Below are 23,719 nucleotides of genomic sequence, written 5' to 3'. Positions count from 1 at the left end.
AAGATAGGCAAAAATCTCTCAGACATAAACATGAGTGACTTCTTCATGAACGTATCTCCCCAGGCAAGGGAAACAAAAGTAAAAATGAACAAGTGGGAGCATAAGAAGCTGAAAAGCTTCTGTACAGCAAAGGACACCATCAATAGAACAAAAAGGTATCCTACAGTATGGGAGAATATATTCATAAATGACAGATCCAATAAAGGGCTGACATCCGAAATATACAAAGAGCTCACACACCTCAACAAACAAAAAGCAAATAATCCAATTAAAAAATGGGCACAGGATCTGAACAGACAGTTCTCCAAAGCAGAAGTTCAGATGGCCAACAGACACGTGAAAAGATTCTCCACATCGCTAATCATCAGAGAAATGCAAATTAAAACTGCAATGGGATATCACCTCACACAAGAAAGGATCACCACCATCCAAAAGACAAAGAACAACAAATGTTGGCAAGGTTGTGGAAATCGGGGAACCCTCCTACACTGCGGGTGGGAATGTAAATGTGTTCAACCATTGCAGAAAGCAGTATGGAGATTCCTCAAAATGCTCAAAATAGAAATACCATTTGAGCCAGGAATTCCACTTCCAGGAATTTACCCTAAGAATGCAGTACCCGATTTGAAAAAAACAGATGCACCCCTATGTTTATTGCAGCACTATTTACAATAGCCAAGTAATGGAAGCAACCTAAGTGTTCATCAGTAGGTGAATGGATGAAGAAGATGTGGTACATATATACACAATGGAACATTATTCAGCCATAAGAAAAGAAATCCTATCATTTGCAACAACATGGATGGAGCTAAAGGGTATTATGCTCGGTGAAATAAGCCCGGTGGAGAGACACTAGTACCAAACCATTTCACCCATGTGTAGAGTGTAAGAACAACAAAGAAAAACTGAAGGAACAAAACAGCAGCAGAATCACAGAACCCAAGAATGGACTAACAGTCACCAAAGGGAAAGGGACTGAGGAGGATGGGTGGGGAGGGAGGGATAAGGGTGCGGAAAAAGAAAGCGGGCACTACGATTAGCATGTTTAACTTGTGGGGGACACGGGGAGGCCTGTACAACACAGAGAAGACGAGTAGGGCTTCTGCAGCATCTTACTGTGCTGATGACAGTGACTATAATGGGCTTTGTGGGGGGGACGTGGTGAAGGGGGAAGCCTAGTAAACATAATGTTCTTCATGTAGTTGTGGATTACTGATACCAAAATAAAAATAAAAATAGCAGAATAAAAAATACACATATCTTTCCCGAGCCCTAGGAATTTTGATTCATAGGTGTGGGATGTGGCCTGGGAATCAGTAGTTTTTAAAACAGCATTAAGAGATAAAAATATGAGTAAGACAGTTTCTGAACTAAGGTTAGATCAATTATCAACAGAACAAGTACACAAAAATACTTTACTGTACAAGATGAGAAGTGCCATTAAAGAGTTATACAGAAAGTCTGAAGTGGGTTTTAAAATTTTAAGTACGGAATACTACTTCTGTCTAGAAGATATTAGATCTCATTACTTCAATTAAAATGCTTTCATCAAATATGAAATAATACAGCAAACAGAATTATGAGAAGTGCTTACCTAAACTGGCATACATTACAAACAGACTGAAATACTGCTGTAAATGATGGCCATGCTCTGAAACTTCCCTTCTCAGGAGATTTAAGACTGCCCTTAGTAAGTGGTCACTCAAGCTTAAGTTTTCACAGGCCTGTAAAAGACAAAATATTTTATTGGCAACAAGCTCATATATGTAAAGCTGCATCACTTAGACATGTCAAGAGAAAAATTATTAAATATAGTTGTCTCAGAGAGGGAATGAAGAACTGAGGATTTCACTATAGAAGCTGAATGATGTTGTTACTGCAAAAAAAAAAACCCATGTAGATAAAAAGGTAACTTGAAGATTTAAAATTAGCCATCGTAAAAATAAACCTTAACTGAACATACAATCGGAAGCCTACTATATAACTGCAAGTAACTGAATAAACAGAAGAAAGTTTCCTTATGTTTTAAGTTGCCCAATAATCATTATTCATTAATATGAAATACTTTCAATCAACTCAGTAATGCAGGCATGTATTAATTATGTTACACAAATGAATATGTTTACTTCTTTGATCTTGATAAAAAGAAACTTTATTCTTTTTGCATTATTAGTGAAAAGCTTTCAATTACCTGACTGGAAGGCCCCAGAGATGTAAAAGATGAAGGGCAAGGCCCATCTTGCAATGAAAAATGTGCAATAAATACTATAAGTTTTGCAAACGCATCCCTCACTTCGGTACTAGGGCACTCCAGAAGATATTCAGAGAAGCGATTTGGAACATTAAAAAGAACATTTTGAGCAAACCAAAAACGTACATTCTTGCAGTGATGGAGTAGAATGCACAGTGCATCATACCTAAGAGAAAAATATACGAGTATCAATTTTATTGACGTGCTTCTATTTCGATGGCTCCAGTGAACCAACAGGTTTCTATGAACCAAAAAAGATGTTCTTTACAATTAATTAGGCCTGAGACTTGGTCTAGTTCCTCAATTACAAAAATGAATAAATGAGAACTTGTGTAGGTAGATGCAAATCTATAATCAGACTCTTCCTGATTCAGTGATATTTCCTTAACAAGTATTCTGAATGACGCTGAAAATAGTTGTGAAATCAAGGTATTCTAATGTCCCCATCATTTTTACAATCAGAACCTTAACCTGAATAGTGTAACTATTTTTTTTAAATCTCTATTAAATACGGAATTCCATCTACAAAGATTAAAGCATAATGCTTTCATGATAAAATACACAAAAAATGAAATGGAAACAGGAGTCAATTTCTGAATATTAAAAGCACATCAAGCAATTGTATTTTGATTTTTCTCTCAACATTCCTACTAAGATTTTTATTCTATATTGGAAATTTGAAAAAGGATTCCAACAATAGGGAAAAGTAAAGCACCACAGTAATGAACCACACCAACTCTTAAGTTTAATATGAATAAAATGAATAGCTATATACCAATCACTGGCAGGGCCACGGACTATTTTCTTTGTGTGAAATCCAGTGGTGAAGAGGAATTTAGCTGCAAGTTGAATACTAGTCATACTTATTTCTTCTGCTTCAGGCAACAAGTGATCTTGTCCTTAAACACAGCACACATATACAAACAAATTTTTGTTTAAAAATGCTCCATGTTTAAAACAACTTAGCTAAAATTTTGTACTTATCTTAGCACTTCACCAGATCATATTTCAAAGCAATGCTTCTGTAACAAAAATAACTATTACAAATAAAAGCTCTTTTACATTTGTAGATACTGACAGACACAATTCAAAGGTATGGCAGCTTAAATATTTGACTCTGAAGTAATGAACTGAACATGCTCACATATTCAAGATGAAAATGAGACTAATGATTTTATGGGAAAAAAGGTACAAGGAAAGAGAAAAATATTAAACACATATTGAAACCCGGCAAGAAATCCTAAAAGTGAAATAAAAAGTATCCTTTACTAGTAAGAAGCTAAATGCCAGACTTACCTGGAGCAGGGCTTAAGTAAATACCATTACATGTAAGTAGTTTTTTCATAAACTGAAAATACTCTACAGTGTACTGCATTTGGTTATGCATGAATTGCACATTTTCTTTCCATACACTTCTCCCAATGGCTGGTGACATAATCTGATGGGATCTTGTGAGCTCTGATATATATCTTATCATTTCATCATCTTGGTCTATTGTGTCCATTCGTTCATAAAAAAGTATATAAGCATTCCACCACCTTTGCTGCTGCAGGTATGACACGCACTTCGTCATACGATCAAATACTTGTCTCACATATTCTCCACCAAAGCACTCATTTTTCATTTCTTCATCATCATCCATTTTACACTCTGTTACATCTCCATCATCAAATTTATACCAGCGATTTCTCTCATCTTTATCATTCCTTTGAATGATGTAAGAATAATAATGTCCAACACTTGCTTGACCACTGTGCACAAGCACACCCACTAGTCTGTATTTTGCGCTTACTGCTGTCTCACTTTCAGACTGCACGTCCTGTTTTATCAATTGACTGTCTGGGTTTACATTATCTCTTTCCAGCTTTGCAACACCTGGTACTGTGTAAGGTTCCATATCCAGTTCTCGTGGAAATTCAAAATAATCATTGAATTTAACTGGACAGTCTCTTTCCCAGTCATAGCCAAATCGTTTCAATTGGATAGCAAGAACAGGAGGTAATTTTTTAATTAGCAAGCGCTTTACTGTATCAACCTACAAAGAAACAAGGAATATACATGCATGTTTTCATAATTCAAATAATAACTAAACAACAGAATTTAAAACTTCACCATCTATCTACATTTACAAATAGATGACTAAATGATGATGAACACAAAGCCACCTGTCACAGTGACTTATTCAAAACATTTATACTAAAACTAAAAATACCTAGTCTCTCATTTGCTGAGAACTACAAAAATTATGTGACACAGAAACCAATTAGCACCTGGTTCCTTAATGTTACTATCTGTCCGATGCATACTGCTGTTGGATCATGTTACATTTTTGATGTTTTACCTTTACGACAATGAATAGGATCTGCTATGAGCAACTGAAGAAATACCGGGAAAGACATTTATTATTTATCATACCTGTATATTCAAAGACATGTTATGGACTGATCCTACAAACTGGTTAAGTTGCTCTATAAAATTAGTTGGCTGGGTCTAAAAATCAGACCTGGGTTTAAAGCTTAAGTGGGTGTGAAAATGTTATGTAACCAAATAAAATCATGTCAGTTCTTTTAAAGTTCAAGAGTAACCTGAAGAACGAAAGGGGAAACTACTAATACCAACTCTTCAGGTTTGAGTTCACTGGTAATTTTGACTTCTAAAATTAATCGTTCAATTGAAATGGTTTTTCTTGACAACTGGCAGCATTTATAGTATTGTTTCTCTGATAAATCTTTAAATCATTTATCGCTTTGAGTACCTCCCTGCTACCACCATTAACAAAGCATAGATAGAGCAGAAGTAAAATTTGAGGTTAATACAACTTGACATTTTTTAGTTCTTTCAAATACAATCATATTTATTTAAAAAAACTATACAATACCCACTTTTTTATCACATTTTTCACATCGATATGCATTTGCACCTTCTAATAAATCTCCTTTGATATACTGTTCCAAAGAATCAAGCAGGTTTTGGTGATTTCTAATGTCTACATTCAGAGTTGTAAAAGATTCTTCACATTCATATCTAAAGATACGTAAAACAATCAAATGGATTTATTCCTTAAGTTTCTAAACATTATCTTTAGTTGCAAACATTGCTAAAAATGTTTGCAGTATTTACTACGTCTCAAATTGGATATTTACTATGTCGTAAGTTTACAGTTATCTTTTACTGAACACTTTGTTCTGGACAATGTATTCGATTCTTTGCACACACTATCGTTCAGTCATCTTCATTAAAACCTGTTAAGAGATACATATCTATCCCTATCAAAAAAGACAGGCAAACTGGGCGGGAGTGGGAAGAAGGTGCCAAAGACTAATTTAGTATAGTTTACAAGGCAGAGTAGTGATTTGAAGACAGCCTTGTCTGGTCTCATTATGTAAGTTCTTTATATTCTCTCATACTGTTATCTGTGTGGGTAGTAATTTGTGACAAAGTTAAGGATTTATCAAATTTAAAAAAGAAGAGACTATTCATGAAGTGAGTTTTTAATTGTTCCTGCATTTCTCTAATAGATAATGCAATAGCAGCTAGTATTCATGGCATTTATATGCCAGATTCTAACCTACTGTACACATTCAAAAATCCGACCAACATTTGCTTCTAGTGTTGTGTTCTGGAGTCACAACCATTGGAAGAGAAAAGTAATGTGAAATAGACAGTCAACATCCCATATTGAGGTGATTTTTTATAATGGGGATTTTGAAAAACTTCTGATGGCACATGCTAATAAACTCAGAAAATGGGAGGTAGAGAATACAATACAGTCTCACTCATTAAATTCATGTATCAAAAAAATATACCAAGTGCCTACTGTGTATAAAACGTAAGGGATATTACATGTTTGACATAGCACTTCCCATTTATAAAGATTTATAGTATGTAACCTAGATTACAAACATTGTAATTCAGAAAGAGAAAAAGAAAAAAGTATACTAATAGAACTATTTTTGAATGGCATATTATACATACTGTTACTATGACAGAAACCAGCCCAGAGGAGGAAAAGGAAGTCTTAAAAGATAAATGGGATTGACGGTTTCTTCTATAAAACTTAAAGGGTGCTCTAGAAAAACACATCAATGCTCTGTTACATTAAAAAACATGGGAATCTTGTATAATCCTAAAGTAAGAAAAGTTTAGCTGGAAGTGTATGTAATTTATAGTTTGAGTATTTTCACTTAGCAGAGTAAAGCAATAAAATTTAGAAGTAATTTGACAATTGAATAAAAAACTGACTACTAATAGGATAAGGGGACAAAGAGTTGGATAGTTTTTATTGTCCACCTAATGCAAAATATCTTTCGTAAGGACCAAAAGTTGGTCAAATTAGGTGAGTGAGTCTCCCATCTTCCAAATGAATGCTAACTAACATGATAAAGAATTTTCATTTATGTAGTATTATTTTTCCCAAAATCATTTCTACATCTTCAAAAGAACTCGCTCTTCCACTCACACCCAACTAATGTCTATAAAGTAAAAAGGATGACTCAACATTACTTCTACTGGGTTGTAGAAGACACCATACTTTTGTGGTTATTTTCATGAGAAGGATTTCAAAACATTGTATGAACATAACAAGTGCCAAAGTAAAACTTCTACACAATACAAGTGTCTGTCCACCAATGAACTCTGTGAACGGGACTCTTATAACTGAGTTACATGTATTTATTTATTTATTTTTATTTTTATTTATTTTATTTATTTATTTATTTTCATTAGGAATGATTAGTGAACCGATTTCTCTATTACTTTGTTTAACAATAAAACTTCTACACAATAAAAGTGTCTGTCCACCAATGAACTCTGTGAAAGGGACTCTTATTACTGAGTTACATTTATTTATTTATTTAATTTATTTATTTTTTATTAGCAATGATTAGTGAACCGAATTCTCTATTTACTCTAAAACACAGAATGTCTTCTCAACTCTTGCTAAATTTTTTGATGCAAACATATCCAACCATCTCAAGAATGACAAGAATACATAGAAATTTTTTGTAATTTAAAAAGTTGACTTTTAAATTGCTACCAGAAATTATGCTCCAGACATGCCAGTTATTTTCTACACATACTGTATTTAAGATATTTCAATTATAGTTTTAATATAACACAACAGGGAAATATAGTTATAAGTAATAACTGCAGATTTATGGAAAATGCTATGTTATACACTAGGATATGACAAGGCAAAGAAGAACATATGATAAAGTAGTTAAAAAGTCAATAAACCTCCTTAGAAAACAGAAGCAAATGTTACTGAAAAGGAAGAAACAAAGAACAGAGTGCTAAAAATTAAAACACAGAGATGTAATTCATTCACAGTCCTAGGCAGTTAGTGATAATTGCCACAGCCTGCTTTCATACAGTTAAGAACTAGTAAAAATTTTATTAAAGACTACACTAAAAAGCACATACTAAAAATGTTAATTAGCACTTACCTATGTGGACAGCCTTGGCAAATCTTCTGATCAGCAAAGGAACCTCCTAGGACTTGACTTAACATAGCTGGATGTCCTAAAGCTTTTAAAGCTTCATCTAAACTATCCACCAAACAATGAAGAAACTCTACGGCATCATATTGTTCACGTAGATTAATAAGTTTACCCCAAAGCCTAAGAAGAAGACGGAATAAAACAGCATTTTACATCCCCAGAATATTCACATTTTACTTTTCATTAACAATGAAAATGACAATGATATAAACAGAGTGATTTTTTCAAATTGAGAGAGACAGGTACATCTGATTCTAGAGTGAGTGGATTTGAAACTTAGGCCAACCAATACTGAAAAACAATACCACGTGTGTGTACACAAAATGAAAATGAGTGCTGCTAAAAAAAACCCGGTCATACTGGATGGTATTAGTAACATTTTATATTTTATGTTCATGTTTAATATTTACAGAATACAAGAATAGAACTAGAACTATATTTTTAGCAAAAGACATAGCAAAATGTTGAGTTTACTAAGGTTTATTGACTGTGTGTGCATAATGTGCCTTCATAATCCTAAAACCTGCTTATTAAAAAAATTAACTTACAATTTACATACAGTAACATTCAATCTTTTTGGAGCACAGTATGTGATCTAGTATGTCACTTTCACCAAATGAAGACAGTTGTATAATGGTCACTACAAGGAAGACGCCAAACCATATATCTCAGTTCATCCTGCCAAATTTACTATACCATGTCAGTAGTCAGAGCATTCCGTATTCTTTAATTTCTTAAAACCAACTGTTTTTTAAACCTTTACAGTAGCCAGTCAAAATAGTGCTTTCAAAGATATTTAACTTAGTTCTTCCAGTTTTTCTTGTACGAGTGATTGCATCTCTTTTCCCACCACACTTATCTGAAAATTAACTTTACTTAGAGAGAGCTATAGTACCACATAATAACTAAATTTTCTTCCAGGTTTGGAGGATTTGAAATATTTGTAGTAAGGAAATCGCTCTCCTTTTGAAGCCTGCGTAAACTTCTTGGGGGTGCTAGTCATAAACGTGAAGATGATGAGAGCTACTGGATCCGAAGGCTAACGTGAAAAGTAGCAACCTGATTTCCCCCATCCCTACCCCAGCAGAACTAGCCCTTCATGGTCTAAGTCATCGATGACTCCTGAAAACAACAGTGGCTTCTTGTTTAAAATGGAACTGTACCTGCTAGAATAATGTGGCAAGAAAAAATTGCTTTGTTTTTCTTATTAGCCATCCACACTGTAGTAATGGGGCTTCCTGAAGTGATTACTGGAAGACTTTTTCTTAGGAGACCGAATTCTCACTTTAACAAAAGGCTCAGAAGGCTGGAGTGACGGTTATCTTCCTTCTTTTGTACTTCAAGTGCTCATTTTATGCGGTTTTTAACAGGTTTGTTTCCACTGCAATCCCTTAGTGCCTTTCTAGCAACTGTACTTGTTTCTGCTTCCTATCTGTGAATGACCAAGGGCTTAATTGCGGTTCCACCATTTCAAACAGTTCTCAGAAGATTCTTCACTTGCAAGAGTTGGGATGAGGCCAGATGAAAAATTATTTGCCAAATATTCCATCACTGCTAAATCACTCTGTTCTTTCAATTTACCAGTCTAATTATGATGTCTGTTTCCAGTTTTTCTATTGCCATTTGATGCCTGTCTGCTGATAAAGCTGGAACACTTTCAAAAGGAATGACTTTGGTAGAATAAGGTGCTTTGTTGTGATTAGAATGTGTCGTAAGTGATTCAGTCAAGGTTGTCTCCATGAGCTCAGGAAGTAACTACAGCCAAATACCCTAGTGACTGAAAATATGAATAGCTGATAACAGCTGTTACCTATATCAAGGTGTAGCCAGATACTACGGGCAAACAAAGTTGCAGGCCTCCAAAAGCACAAATCCCAGAGCAGCCAATTCTAGCAATAAGGACTTAACAAGGACATGGGATCAAGTAAAAAAAAAAAGTTTTCTCTTCTGTAAAATGGAAGGAGATATCAACACTATGATTTTATGTTACTTTGGAAATGAAAAGTGACATGAAAAACACAGCCTGATTAAGAGAAAGGATGCAGAGCTTAGGTCTGCATTCAAAAAGTTGTGAAATCTTGGGAAAGTCACCTCAGCTCTCTGAGCCCCAAATTCCAAATCAATGAGCTGACACTGTGGCTCAGCTTTATAAATTCCTTTTCAGCTCAGAAAGCCTAGGATATCCAGTCTAGGGAAAGAACCAGGCTTGTCAAGGTATTAAAATAGGCAAAACAGTACAGCATAGCAGATGGAATTAAGGGAGTTCTCCTGTTTATCTGAAACTTTGCTCCATTTGACATTTCTCAACCTCTTAATTGAGAATGTACTTAAGTTCTCAGTACCTAACCTACAGAATGGACATATTAATTTCCTAACCTACAGAATGGACATATTAACAACATCTACTTCACTGCGCTGTAACAATTTAGTGAATTAATACACAGAAGTGTTTGGAGCAAAGTTTGGCATATAGTTAAGTATTCCATAAATGTTATCAATCGGTAGTACTTGTTGCAAAATAGCTGTTTGAATCACCTGATTATATATCGATGTTTTTTGAAAAATAAGCTCAGTGAGCAGATTTTTTTGTCCTTTCCAGCCGCTTATGAATAGGTGGCTAGAACATCTACAGTGCTGCCTGTAGTAACACTGTGGGCCAATACCTGCTGGCACAGAGAAGACAAAAATATAACCAGTGAAGAGGAAGAAATCTTATTAAGACTGACAAGAGATGGGATATTAAAAACTGAAAGTTTATGTTTCAAGCACTCCAAACCCTCTTTCTCATACTAAATATTTTGACCCATCACACATACGACAAGATGACAAGAGATCCCCATGCTGCAAAAAGGGCCTACAGAACTTCTGCCCATATTTGTCATTTGCTTTTTGTATTTTTTTTTGAAGTTCAGTTGGCACAAATCTTATATTGGTTTTAAGTATACAACACAGTGGCTGAAGAGTTACCCATATTATTAATTTGCACCCTGACTAGTGCAGTTACTATGTCTTGCAGTTGATTTGTTTAAATTTGTTCACTGAACCATGATTACTCTGAAGTATGCTGTTTAGCCCCCATGTGTTTGTGGGCTTGTCTTTGTTGTGTAATTTATTTCTAGTTTCATACCATTGTGGGCTATGAAGCTGCTTGATAAAATTTAAAACTTTCTGAATGTATAAAGGTTCTTTTTGTGGCCTACTATGTGGTATTTTCTCAAGAGCATTCCTTGTACACTTGACAAAAATGTGTATCTTGCTCCTTTGGGTGGAATATTATGTAAGTATCTGCTAAGTCCATCTGATCAAGTGTGTTGTTCAGTGCCTCTATGTCCTTATTCATTCTGTTTAGTTTATCTATTGATGTGAGTGATATGTTAAAGTCTCCTAAGATGAAGTGTTATGATCTATATCCCCCTTATATCTGTTAGTATTTTAAAAAATATTTAGGCGCTCCTGTATTTGGTGCATATTTATTATTTACTTATTTAAATTTTTTATTAAGGTTTTATTGATATACTCTCTTACAAAGGTTTCACATGAAAAACAATGTGGTTACTACATTTACCCTTATTAGCAAGTCCCCCCTTACCCCAATGCAGTCACTGTCCATGAGTGTAGTAAGATACCACAGAATCACTATTTGCCTGCTCTGTGCTACGCTGTTTTCCCCGTGATCCCCCACACCACGTGTACTAAACATAATACCCCTGAATCTCCTTCTCCCTCCCTCCCCACCAGCCCTCCCACACCCCTCCCCCCTTGGGTAACCTATTTTTTGTTCCTTCAGTTTTGCTTCGTTGCTATACTCCGTAAATGAGGAAAATCATCTGGCACTTCTTTTCCCACCTGGCTTATTTCACTGAGCATAATGTCCTCCAGCTCCATCCATGTTGTTGCAAACGGCAGGATTTCTTTCTTTCTTATGGCTGAATAGTGCATACATATTTATAATGGTTATATGCTGTTGGACTGAGCCCTTTATCATTATGCAATGTTCTTCTTTGTCTGCTACTTTTTTGGTCTTGAAATCTACTTAGTCTGATACAAGTACTGCCACTCCTGCTTTTTTCTCTGTGATGTATCTTTTTCCATCCCTTCACTTTCAGTCTGCCTTTGGGTCTGAGATGGGTCTCCGGTAGGCAGCATATAAACAGCTCTTGTTTCTTTCTCTCTTACGCACTCTTTGAATTTTTACTGCCATTTTAGTAACTGTTCTCTAGTTGTTTTCATACCTCCTCTCTGTTCCTTTTTTCTCTCTTATACTGTTCTCTTGTTATTTGATGGTTTTCCTTGGTGTGGTGACTGTATTTCTCTTTTGTAATCTTTTCTGTATCTATTATAGGCTTTAGGTTTGTGATTACCAGAGGTTCAAGGGTAGCTTCCTAACTGTGTAATGGTCTACATTAAGTTCATGAGTGCTCTGTATGAAACATATTCTAAAAGTACTTTTTTCTTCCTCCTCCCTTTACATTTTATATATTAGATGTTGTCATCTGCATTTTTTGTGTATCCCTTGACTGATATTACATATTCTAGATTTTACTACTTTTGGGTTTTCCTTTTTTCTTTTTCATTTCAGACTTGCTTGGATAGTAATGGGTCTACTACCTTTATTACGAGTTTAGATAAAAATACTTAGCCTTCAGAACACTTGTATCTATAAAAAGTCCCTTTGACATACTCTGTTAAGGCCAGTTTAGTGGTGATGAATTCTTTCAACTTCATTTATCTAGGAAATATTTAATCCGTGCTTTAATTCTGAACGATAGCATTGCAGGAGAGAGGACTCTTGGTTGAAGGTTCTCTGTTTTAATAACTGGATGTTTCATGCTACTGCCTTCTGGCCTGTAAAATTTCTGCTGAGCCATCTGGTAGCTTCTGTATAGCAAATGACTCCAACAGCAGAACAAAAAAGGCAGCTTACAATATGGGGGAGCAGATTCAGAAACAATCCAAACAATAAGGGGTTAACATCCAAAATATATAAAGAACTCATAAGGTTCAACACCAAAAAAATCAAATAGAGAGGAGGAGCCAAGATGGCGGTGTGAGTATGACAGTGGGAATCTCCTCCCAAAAACATATATATTTTTGAAAATACAACAAATACAACTATCCCTAAAAGAGAGACCAGAAGACACAGGACAACAGCCAGACTACAACCACACCTGCGAGAACCCAGCGCCTGGGGAAAGGGGTAAGATACAAGACGCAGCCCGGCGGGACCTCAGGCCCCTCACCCCAGCTCCCGGCGGGAGGAGAGGAGTTGGAGCGGGGAGCGAGAGGGAGTCCAGGACTGCTACGCACCCAGCCCCAGCCATCCGCACCAGAGTGCAGACATACAGTGCATGCGTGGGGTGCTGTAAACTAGGGAAGCAGGACAGTAAGACCTGTGAGCGGGTCCTGCAGCCGGCACCCCTGGGACAAAGAAAAGCGAAGGAACTCCGGGCGCACTAAGCCCCTGGGCAACAGCTCTGAGACCCTTCACGAAGGTAAACAGCCAAACAGCCCCCCGTCCACTACCCCTCCGAGGCCCCGCCATAGCAGAGCAGCGGCCTGAGGCTGGCCACGCCCACAGCAAGGGAGCTTTCTCCATACGGGCCGGGCAAGATACAGAGACCCAGTCTACACGCAATTGCCCAACACAAGCCACTAGGGGTCGCAGTTGTCCCAGTAAAGAAAGGCCAGGAGCGAGTGGAAAGATTCTTGGCTCTCCCAGCTGACAGTCGAGTCAATAGCATAACCACTGTGCCTATCAACATGAAAAGGCAAAAAAACTCGATCCAGACAAGACTAACCCAGACATCTTAGACTTCTTCCCCTGAGAGGGAACCTGGGGAGATAGATTTAACCTATCTAACTGAAAAAGAATTCAAAACAAAAGTCATAACCATGCTGATGGACTTGCAGAGAAATATGCAAGAACTACGGAGGGAGAATACAGAAATAAAACAGTCTCTGGAAGGACTTCAAAGCAGAATGGACGAGATGCAAGAGACCATCAATGAACTAGAAAACAGAGAACAGGAACACAGAGAAGCTGATGCAGAGAGAGATAAAAGGATCTCCAGGAATGAAAGAATACTAAGAGAACTGTGTGACCAATTGAAACAGAACAATACCTGCATTATAGGGGTACCAGAAGAAGACAAAAAATCAAATAACCCAATAAAAAAAATGCAGACACGAATAGACATTTCCCCAACAAAAAATAAAGATGGCTAACAGGTATATGAAAAGATGCTCTATATTTTTAGTTAATCATCTGTGAAATGCGCTCAAAACCACAATGAGAACTACGTCACACCACTCAGAATGGCCACTAACCAAAAGACAAGAAATGACAAGTGTTGGTGAGATGCAGAGAAAAGGGAATTCTTCTATACTGTTGGTGAAATGTCAGTTAGTGCTGGAAAGCAGTGTGGAGTTTCCTGAGAAAACTAAAACAGAAATACCATTTAACCCAGGAATTCCAAATATAGGAATTTACCCAAGGAAAACAAAAACCCTGATTTGGAAAGACATACGAGCCCCTATGTTTACTGCCACATTACTTACAACAGCCAAGATGTGTATGTAAGCTACCAAAGTGTCCATGAACACATTCAGCCATTCAAAAAGAAAGAAATCCTGCAATAATTTGGGTCATTTGCGAGAATATGGCTGGACCTAGAGGATGTTATGCTCAGTGAAATAAGCTAGGCAAAGTAAGATAACTATCATATGATTTCACTTACTTGCTCAATCTAAAACCAAAACAAAATTACGAGAACAGCAGTAGACTCACAGTAAGAAGTGACTGGTGTTTACCATGGGGGAGGGGTTGGGGTAGGTGAGTGAGGAAGGTGAAGGAGATAAAGGGACACAACAATTCTCAATCATAACACAAGCTGGTCACAGGGATGGTAGAAGAGCATGGTGAATACAGCTAATGATTCTGCGACGTCTTTCTAGGTAGACAGATAGTAGCCACACTGGTGGGGTAAACAATTTAATCATGTGGGTAACTGGTGAACCACTGTGTCGTATACTTGAATCTAATACAAGATTGTATACCCACTAGACGTCAGTAAAAAAAAAAAAAAAGGACTATTACAGAGTATATGACTTTTGTAGTTAGTTCTTTTTACTCAGCATAAGCATACTGCTGAAATCCACTGAACCTTTTCAATGTAACACCATTACACCAGTTTGACTAACCTGAGTTGTAGAAGAACATAATTGTTTCCAGCCTGTTCATCTATTCAGAACTGTATGAACATTCATGTAGAAATTTTGGCGTGAGCCTAAGTATTGTTTTCTCTGGCATAAATCTTAATAACTGCAATTGCTGTATTGTATACTTAGTGAATATTCAATTTTGTAAAAAACTGCTTTCCAGAGTGGCTATGGTATTTTCTACTCACACCCACAACAGGTGTCCGAGATTTTCTACATCCTACCCAACATTTGGTATTGTCATTTTTTAAATATTATCAATCTGATGTGTGTGTTGTGATATGCATTGTGTGCTTTAATCCCTTTAACGTTTAATCTATAGCATTCTATTTAAACGGGGTCTCATGGAGAGAGCACAGAAATTATTTTTAATCTAATCTGGACAATCGATGTCTTTCAACTGGACTAATTTACATTTTACATAGTACTGATTTAACTGAATTTAAGCACATGTCATTCTTTTGCTGTTTGTAGATGAGGAATTTTTCTTTCTGCCCTTTTATGTATTAATTATATTTTAACATTCAGTTTCAATGCATCTGTTGGCTTTTTGCCTATGTATCTTTCTGTTTGATTTTTAAATATGGCAGCCTTAAGAATTATTTTTAGAACATATACAGACGGTATCTTTTTTTTATGGCTAAAATGCTAAATTTTATGTTGTGTATTTTATAATACAATAAAAGCTGCTTTAAAAACCTACAAAAGCCAAATAAGTAAATCACAAGAAGTACATATTATATGATCCTTTCTATGAAATTCTAAAACATGTAGAATGAACCTATGGTGATAGAGCTCAGAATAATCAGAATACTGATCAACCTGGCTGAGGGATTTTGTTTTTTGTTACTATTGCTATCACTAACCTACAATTACATGAGGAACATTATGTTTACTGGGCTCCCCCTTCACCAAGTACCCCACCACCTACCCCATTACAGTGACTGTCCATTAGCGTAGTAAGATGCTGGAGAATCACTACTTGTCTTCTGTGTTGTACAGCCCTCCCCATGCACCCTCACATTATACATGCTAATCATAGTGCCCCTTTCTGTTCTTTTTCCCCCCCGTATACCTCTCTTCCCAACCATCCTCCCCAGTCCCTTTCCCTTTGGTAACTGTTAGTACACTTTTGGGTTCTGTGAGTCTGCTGCTGTTTTGCTCTCCAGTTGTTTTTCTTTGTTCTTATACTCCACAGATGAGTGAAATCATTTGGTACCTGTCTTTCTCCGCCTGGCTTATTGCAGTGAGCACAATACCCTCTAGCTCCATCCACGTTTTTGCAAATGGTAGGATTTGTTTTCTTCTTACAGCTGAATGATATTCCATTGTGTGTATGTACCCCATTTCTTTATCCATTCATCTCCTGATGGGACACTTAGGTTGCTTCCATTTCTTGGCTATTGTAAATAGTGCTGCAATAAACATAGGGGTGCATCTGTCTTTTTCAAACTGGGTTGCAGCATTCCTATTAGTGGGATTCCTGGGTCAAATGGTATTTCTATTTTGAGCTTTTCGAGTCATCTCCATACTGCTTTCCACATGGTTGAACTAACTTACATTCCCATCAGCAGTGTAGGAGGGTTCCCCTTTCTTCATAACCTCACCAACATTTGATGTTCTTTGTCTTTTGGATGGTGGTGACCCTTACTGGTGTGAGGTGATATCGCATCGTGGTTTTAATTTGCATTTCTCTGATGACTAGCGATGTGGAGCATCTTTTCATGTGTCAGTTGGCCATCTGAATTTCTGCTTTGGAGAACTGTCTGCTTAGATCCTGTGCCCATTTCTTAATTGGATTGTTTGCTTTTTGTTGAAGCGCGTGAGCTCTCTATATATTTTGGATGTCAACCCTTTATCAGATCTGTCATTCATGAATATGTTTTCCCATTCTGTAGGATGCCTTTTTGTTCTACTGGTGGTGTCCTTTGCTGTTCAGAAGCTTTTCAGCTTGATATAGTCCCACTTGTTCATTTTTGCTTGTTTCCCTTGCCTGGGGAGATATGTACATGAAGAAGTTGCTCCTGTTTTTGTCCAAGAGATTTTTGCTTTTGTTTTTTTCTGTTTCATGACTTACATTCAAGTCTTTAAACCATTTCGAATTTGCTTTTGTGTATGCGCTTCGACAGTGATCCAGTTTCATTCTCTTACATGTAGCTGTCCAGTTTTGCCAACACCAGCTATTGAAGAGGCTGTCATTTCCCCCATTGTATGTCCATGGCTCCTTTATCATACACTAGTTGACCACATGCGTTTGGGTTAACGTCTGGACTCTGTATCCTGTTCCACTGGTCTGTGGGTCTGTTCTTGTGCCAGTGCCAAATTGTCTTGATTACTGTGGCTTTGTAGTAGAGCTTGAAGTTGGGAAGCGAGATCCCTCCCACTTCACTCTTCCTTCTACGGATTGCCTCAGCTATTCGGGGTCTTTGGTGGCTGCCTATGAATTTTAACACTACTGCTTCCAGTTTGTTGAAGGAGGCTGGCTATTGGTATTTGGATAGGGATTGCACTGAATCTGTATATTGCTTTGGGCAGGATGTCCATTTTGACAATATTAATTCTTCCTAGCCAAGAGCATCTTGCAGTTTTCAGGGTATAAGTCTTTCACTTCCTTGGTTAGGTTTATTCCTAGGCATTTTCTTCTTTTTCATTCAATTGTGAATGGAATTGTTTTCCTGATTTTCTGCTCGCTCATCATTACTGTCTAGGAAAGCAATAGATTTCTGTGTGTTAATTTTGTATTCTGCAACTTTGCTGAATTCAGATATTTGTTCTAGTAGTTTTGGAGTGTAGTCGTTATGGCTTTTTTATATACAATATCATGTCATCTGCAAAGAGTGACAGTTTGACTTCTTCTTTACCTATTTGGATGCATTAAATTTCTTTGCTTTGTCTGATTGCCATGGCTAGGACCTACAGTACTATGTTGAATAACAGTGGGAGAGTGGGCATCCCTGTCTTGTTCCTCATCTTAGAGGAAACACTTTCAGCTTCTCGCTGTTAACTATGATAGTGGCTGTGGGCTTGTCCTATATGGCCTTTATTATGTTGAGGTACTTGCCCTCTATACCCATTTTGTGGAGAGTTTTTATCATGAATAGATGTGAAATGCTTTCTCGGCATCTATGGAGATGATTATGTGGTTTTTGTCCTTCTTTTTATCATGTGGTGGAGAACATTCGTGGATTTCTGAATGTTGTACCATCCTTGCATCCCTGCGATGAATCCCTCTTGATCATGGTGTATGACCATCTTGATGTATTTTTGAATTTGGTTTGCTCTTATTTTCTTGAGTACTTTTGCATCTATGTTCATTAAGGATATTGGTCTGTAATTTTCTGTTTTGGTGGTGTCTTTGCCTGGTTTTGGTACTAGAGTGATGCTGGATTCAAAGAATGAGTTTGGAAGTAGTCCCTCCTTTTGTTTTTTGGAAAACCTTAATTTGAATGGGTATCATGTCTTCTCTATATGCATATGTCTGATAAAATCCCGCAGTGAATCTATCTGGCCCAGGTGTTTTGTTCTTGTGTATTTTTTTGATTACCGATTCAATTTCTTTGCTGTTAATTGGTCTGTTTAGATTTTCTGTTTCTTCCTTGGTCAGCGTTGGAAGGCTTTAGTTTTCTAGGAAGTTGTCCATTTCTTCTAGGTTTTCCACAGAGGTTATCTTCTGATATTCAAGTAACACACAGAGCCTCAAAGCCATAAAACTGCCTTAATTTTTCCTTTATATTACAAATGTCTAAGGTTTTTCAATATATACTCAGTGATTTCTTTACCTGGTGTTATTTTTGGTTGCAATATTTATACAACTTAAATCTGAGAACAAAGTAGACTTCTATAAAAACCCAGTAATTCACCTATCTGTGGCTCTTCCTATATTCTTGAAATTCCAAGTTTCTCTTGGCAATATTTTCCCTGTCACCAGACCTTTGAGAATTCTAGAGCAGGAGTTGTGGAGAAATTCCACACAAATTCCTATTTACTTTAGAATGTACTTATTTCCCTTTCACTGTCGAAGAACATTTTCAGGGGATATGTATGTTTGATTCTTCAACTATTTCTTTCTGTCGTTTCCTGTGCCTTTAGTGTCATACCAAGAAATCAGTCAAATTCAGTGTCACAAAGCTTTTCCCCTAGGTTCTCTTCTAAAAGTTTTATAATTTTGTCTCTCATGTTTAGGTATTTAATCCAGTTTGAGTCAGTGTTAATAGACATGTTGTGAGGTAAAGATCTAATGGTAAAACACTGAAAGATTTTCTCTAAGAGCAGGAATAAGGCAAGGATGACCTGCTTTCTTTCTTCCCTTGTATCTGCACAGCACTGGACTTTTACCTAGACTATTTTGTCAAGAGAAGAATAAAGGCATTCAAACTGGAAATCCTGAAGATCGAAAAAACCTGTTCATTCAGCAACAAATTCAGCTAAGTTTTAGGAAACAAAAATCAACACATAAAAGTCACAGTGAAGGGAGCGATTATTATTAATGCACACTGAGTTTCAATTTTGGATGATAATAAATGTTGTGAAGGAAGATGGGTGATGGAGAACAAAATGTGAATGTGCTTAATGTCACTGAACGGTACACCTAAAAACACTTTCAGAAAACAGCAAGGTTTATGTTACATACAGTTGATTATCAAAAATATTAGTGAGTTAGATTATAAAACCAAGAGAAAAACTGATAAGAAAGACTTCATCAATATTTAAAATCTTTGTGCATTAAAGTACATTAAGACAGTGAAAAGACCATCTACAGAATGTGAGAAAGTATTTGTAAATCACTTATCTATTAGGGCCTATTATGATAAGTGCCCCAAAATCTCTCACAATGTAACAAAAAGACGATCGGAAAGTATGTGAATAGGTATTTCCCTTAAAAACAACAACAAAACTAAGTAGCCAATAAACACAAGATGTTCAACTATGTTAATCATTAGGAAACTGTAAACTAAAACCACAGTGAGACCTCTTCACATCTATAAAGAAGGATAATATGAAAGGCAAGAGCAGGGAATGAAAAAAGGGAAAAAATATGAATAGTATTAATATTGGCTGAAAAAAATGCAACCCTCATACTTTGATGGTGGGAAAGTAAAATGATACAGAGGACATGGAAGAGTTTGGTGGTTCCTCAAAAAGTTAAAGAATTACTATATGGCCCTGCAACTTGACTCCTGAGACAAATGTAAACTTAAGTCCACACAAAAACCTACACATCCTGAATGCTGACATATGTACTATTCACAATCACTAAAAACCATCCAAGTGTCCATCAACTGATGAAGGAATCACCAAAATGTGAGGTACCCATACAATGGGTATCATTTGGCCAAGAAATGATGCTCTGATATATGTCAGAAAGTTGAGGCGCACTATAAACATGCTTAGTCAAAGAGGTCAGGCCCCAAAATGCCCACATATTATGTGGCTCTATATGAAATATTCAGATAGACACTTTGTTTCTCTCAACATGATGCCTCAGTCTCCAGGGCCTTTCAATATTCTCTCTTTCACTCATATATAGAGAAAACTAAGTTTTCTTTTATCAAAGTTGGAAAAAGGGGAGAATTGGAGAGTAACTTTTTAATAGGCTTGTGGGACTTCTCTTGGGTGATGAAAGTACTCTAAAACTGGACAGTAATGATGACACAAACATTTTGAATGTAGCCTGCACCACTATTGTATACTTTTAAAGAGTTACAAGAAAAAAACCCTGAAGAGGCTATTATGTGAGTGGATTGCAGGTAATATAAAAGTGCTAGACAAATTGTGAGTGCCATCATTTATATGGAGAGAATATCTGTGAGACAAAAAAACTACATATATTTAAGTACAAACATGAAGATTCGGCAGGAGCATAATTATACTTATCTATATATCCAGTTATAAGTAGACATATGAAGATACAAATACAAACATGCATTTATGGTTCTACTATCTAATTACTATCTAAATACATGCACATAATCGAGTGAAAGAGTTTAAGATAAAATCTCATAGTATACCAATTTGGAAGAACAACAACAGAAATGTTGACTGGAATATGCTGAAGAAAGTCCTGAGTCAGAGACAAGACAAACAGGATAAAGACAGAAAGGTCTATACCAGGTGACAGAACTGGAAGCAGAAAGGCCTGTATCTGGAAGGAAGCATTGTATATATGTAAATTATCCTTAAAATGTACACTGATAGTTCATCTTGTGGAATATAGAAACGAATGATGAGAATAGGGGTCATTGTACTTCTAAATCTGTGATGTTCAAAAGAACTTTAAGTGACAATGCTCACATCTATGTATATATATTAGGGGTATTGCTCTGAATCCAACAGAAAGCGTGACCCCAGATGTCAGCTGATCCCTTCGTTTATCCACTTGCAATCGTAATTCTGCAGAAAGCATTCTGAATTCCTGTGAATGACTGTAGTCCTTTTTTATATAGTAAGAAGAGATAGCTCTCCTAGTTACAGTAACGCTCTTAGTCTTAGGTAGTTGGTAGTTACAGTTGGACATGACACATGATAGGAGTTGACAAAATTTGCAAGAGAAAGGAAACCAGGTCAAGATTTTTAGGCTTAAAAACCTAAAAACAGAGCAAATTTTATTGGTCATTTTAGGAGGATGCTAGGACAGTGTTTGATTACTTAACAAACTTACAAAATAAGATTTAAAAAGTATCCTGGTTCTTATACATTTACATAGTAAGGGTAAATGATGACAGCAAGCTTCTCTTATAGATTCAATCTAATACACGGATGATAATCAATGTCAATTTCTGACCATAATGAAAAAAATAATGGGGACCTAACTGTAACTAAATGACTCAAAACCACAAAAAGACATTTTGTATCTCTCCAAGAGAGTAAAATCACCACCTATTAAGTACTCTTGCCCATTCCAAATGGGAAATAAAATGATACTTTAAGTGGTCAAGCATCTTGATATTGGCTGGCTATGAAAACTACAGCTTTTGAACCAAATAAAGCCCACAATCACCCAAGACCTAAGAATAGTATTATATATAGGTTCAAATGGTTGAAAATAAGCCAAACTGGTACTATTTCATGACAAATGAAAATCGTATGAATTCAAATTCCAAAGTCCATGAACAAAGTTTTATTGAAACACAGCCATACCTCACTTACTTACATATTATCTATAGCTGCTTTCTTGTTACTGCGGCAGAGTTAAATTTGTGACAGAATGTTTTATCTGCAAAGCTAATAAATACAGGAACAGAGCAAAGAGAAAATAATACAGAACACCAGAGCACTACAATTAGGAAAATCCAGACTGTGAGAAAGTTTCCAGGGCAAACTACCTGATTTCCTTATTGATAATTGCAAAACAGCTCGAAAGCAACAGAATGAACCAAAAACAAACAAACAAACAAACAAAAGTCCACACTCAAATCCCAACTAACCAAGCTGCAGCACCAACACAAGAAAGGAGAAAGAAATCTGTATATTAAAAAAAAAAACTTCTGGATTCGAGAGGAAGATGACAGCGTGAGTAGGGCAGCAGAACTCTTCCCAAAACCATATATATATTTGAAAATACAACAGGGGGAGAGATACAAGCCGTGGCCGGATGGAACCCAAGCGCTCCCCCGACCCCAGCCCACCAGCGGGAGGAAAGGGGTCAGAGTTTGGACGGAGTGGAAGCACAGGATTGCTAAATAACCAGCCTTGGTAATCCAAACCACGAGCACAGACACACATTGCATGCTGTGCCGGATATTAGGAGGACAGAAAAGTAAAATCTGCGAGTGGTTCCCCGCAGCCAGAACTCCTGGGACAAAAGAAAAGAGTGCTTTTTGAAAGGGACAGGAGCTTCACAGCTGGATGGAATCATCTCCGCACACTCAGCCCAGCATCTGGGAATCCCAGGGAACTTCAGGTACCCTCACCCCTGGGTGGCAATGCAGCTCCAAAGTCCCTCATGGCGATAAGCAGCCTGCCATGCACTCCCCCTCATGTGAGGGCCTGGCAGAGCAGGCTGGGAGGTGACCACGCCTACAGCAGCCACCCAGAACATCCTCCCAGCACACAGCCATGCAGGCCAGACCAGGGTCCGCAGCTGGCGAGCAGATGCCCGGTGCAAGCAGAGGCGCAAAGGGGCGCCGTACTCGCATGAGAGCACACCCAGCTCGCCTGCCTCTCCCCAACAGGGCTCTGGGATGCCCTGCCCGCCGCGGCTCAGGGGAGTAACCTGTAGCCTGTTCCCAGTGTGTGGATAACTGTCACAGGCAGCAGAGGAGGGAAGGGCAACCAGCAAGCAGTAAGGGACCTGGTTTTCTCCCAGCTGACACATGTGTCACCTGCCTGTGACCACTTTTATCACCATGAAAAGGCAGAAGAACCTTGTCCAGTCAAAAGTCAGTCAGACAACCTGAGAGGGCCTGCTGAGATAGATATAACAAATCATCATGAAAAAGAATTCAAAATAAAAGCCATAACCATGCTGATGGACCTGCAGAGAAACATGCAAGAGCTAAGGGATGAAGTCCGGAGGGAGATAACAGAAATGAAACAATCGATAGAAGGCCTTAAGAGGAGACTAGGTGAGGTGCAAGAGGCCATTAATGGAACAGAAAGCAGAGAACATGAATACAGAGTAGCAGAGACAGAGAGAGATAAAAGGATCTCCAGGAATGAAAGAATATTAAGAGAACTGTGTGACCAATCCAAGCGGAAAAATACTCGCATTACAAGGGGGGTACCAGAAGAGGAAGAAGAGAGAAAAAGGGAA

General features: G+C 37.3%; 1 protein-coding gene across 2 annotated transcripts in view; it reads right to left on the bottom strand.

Moving 5' to 3' along the window:
- The window catches only part of LOC130682133 (probable ubiquitin carboxyl-terminal hydrolase FAF-X), a 164,592-nt gene that overhangs the window by 11,121 nt on the left and 129,752 nt on the right, over positions 1 to 23,719 (bottom strand). For both annotated transcript variants that reach the window (XM_057496276.1, XM_057496275.1), the window contains exons 32-37: positions 7,696 to 7,869; positions 5,134 to 5,275; positions 3,548 to 4,286; positions 3,027 to 3,150; positions 2,192 to 2,417; positions 1,595 to 1,724 (exon numbers count right to left, since the gene is read on the bottom strand). In XM_057496276.1, coding sequence (XP_057352259.1) covers positions 1,595 to 1,724; positions 2,192 to 2,417; positions 3,027 to 3,150; positions 3,548 to 4,286; positions 5,134 to 5,275; positions 7,696 to 7,869 — 1,535 coding nt within the window. The remainder of the gene's footprint in view (positions 1 to 1,594; positions 1,725 to 2,191; positions 2,418 to 3,026; positions 3,151 to 3,547; positions 4,287 to 5,133; positions 5,276 to 7,695; positions 7,870 to 23,719) is intronic.

Source organism: Manis pentadactyla, chromosome Y, assembly GCF_030020395.1.
Source record: "Manis pentadactyla isolate mManPen7 chromosome Y, mManPen7.hap1, whole genome shotgun sequence".
NCBI lineage: Eukaryota > Metazoa > Chordata > Mammalia > Pholidota > Manidae > Manis > Manis pentadactyla.
The sequence above is the reverse complement of the archived record's forward strand: the minus strand, read 5'-3'. Positions and strand labels throughout refer to the sequence as shown.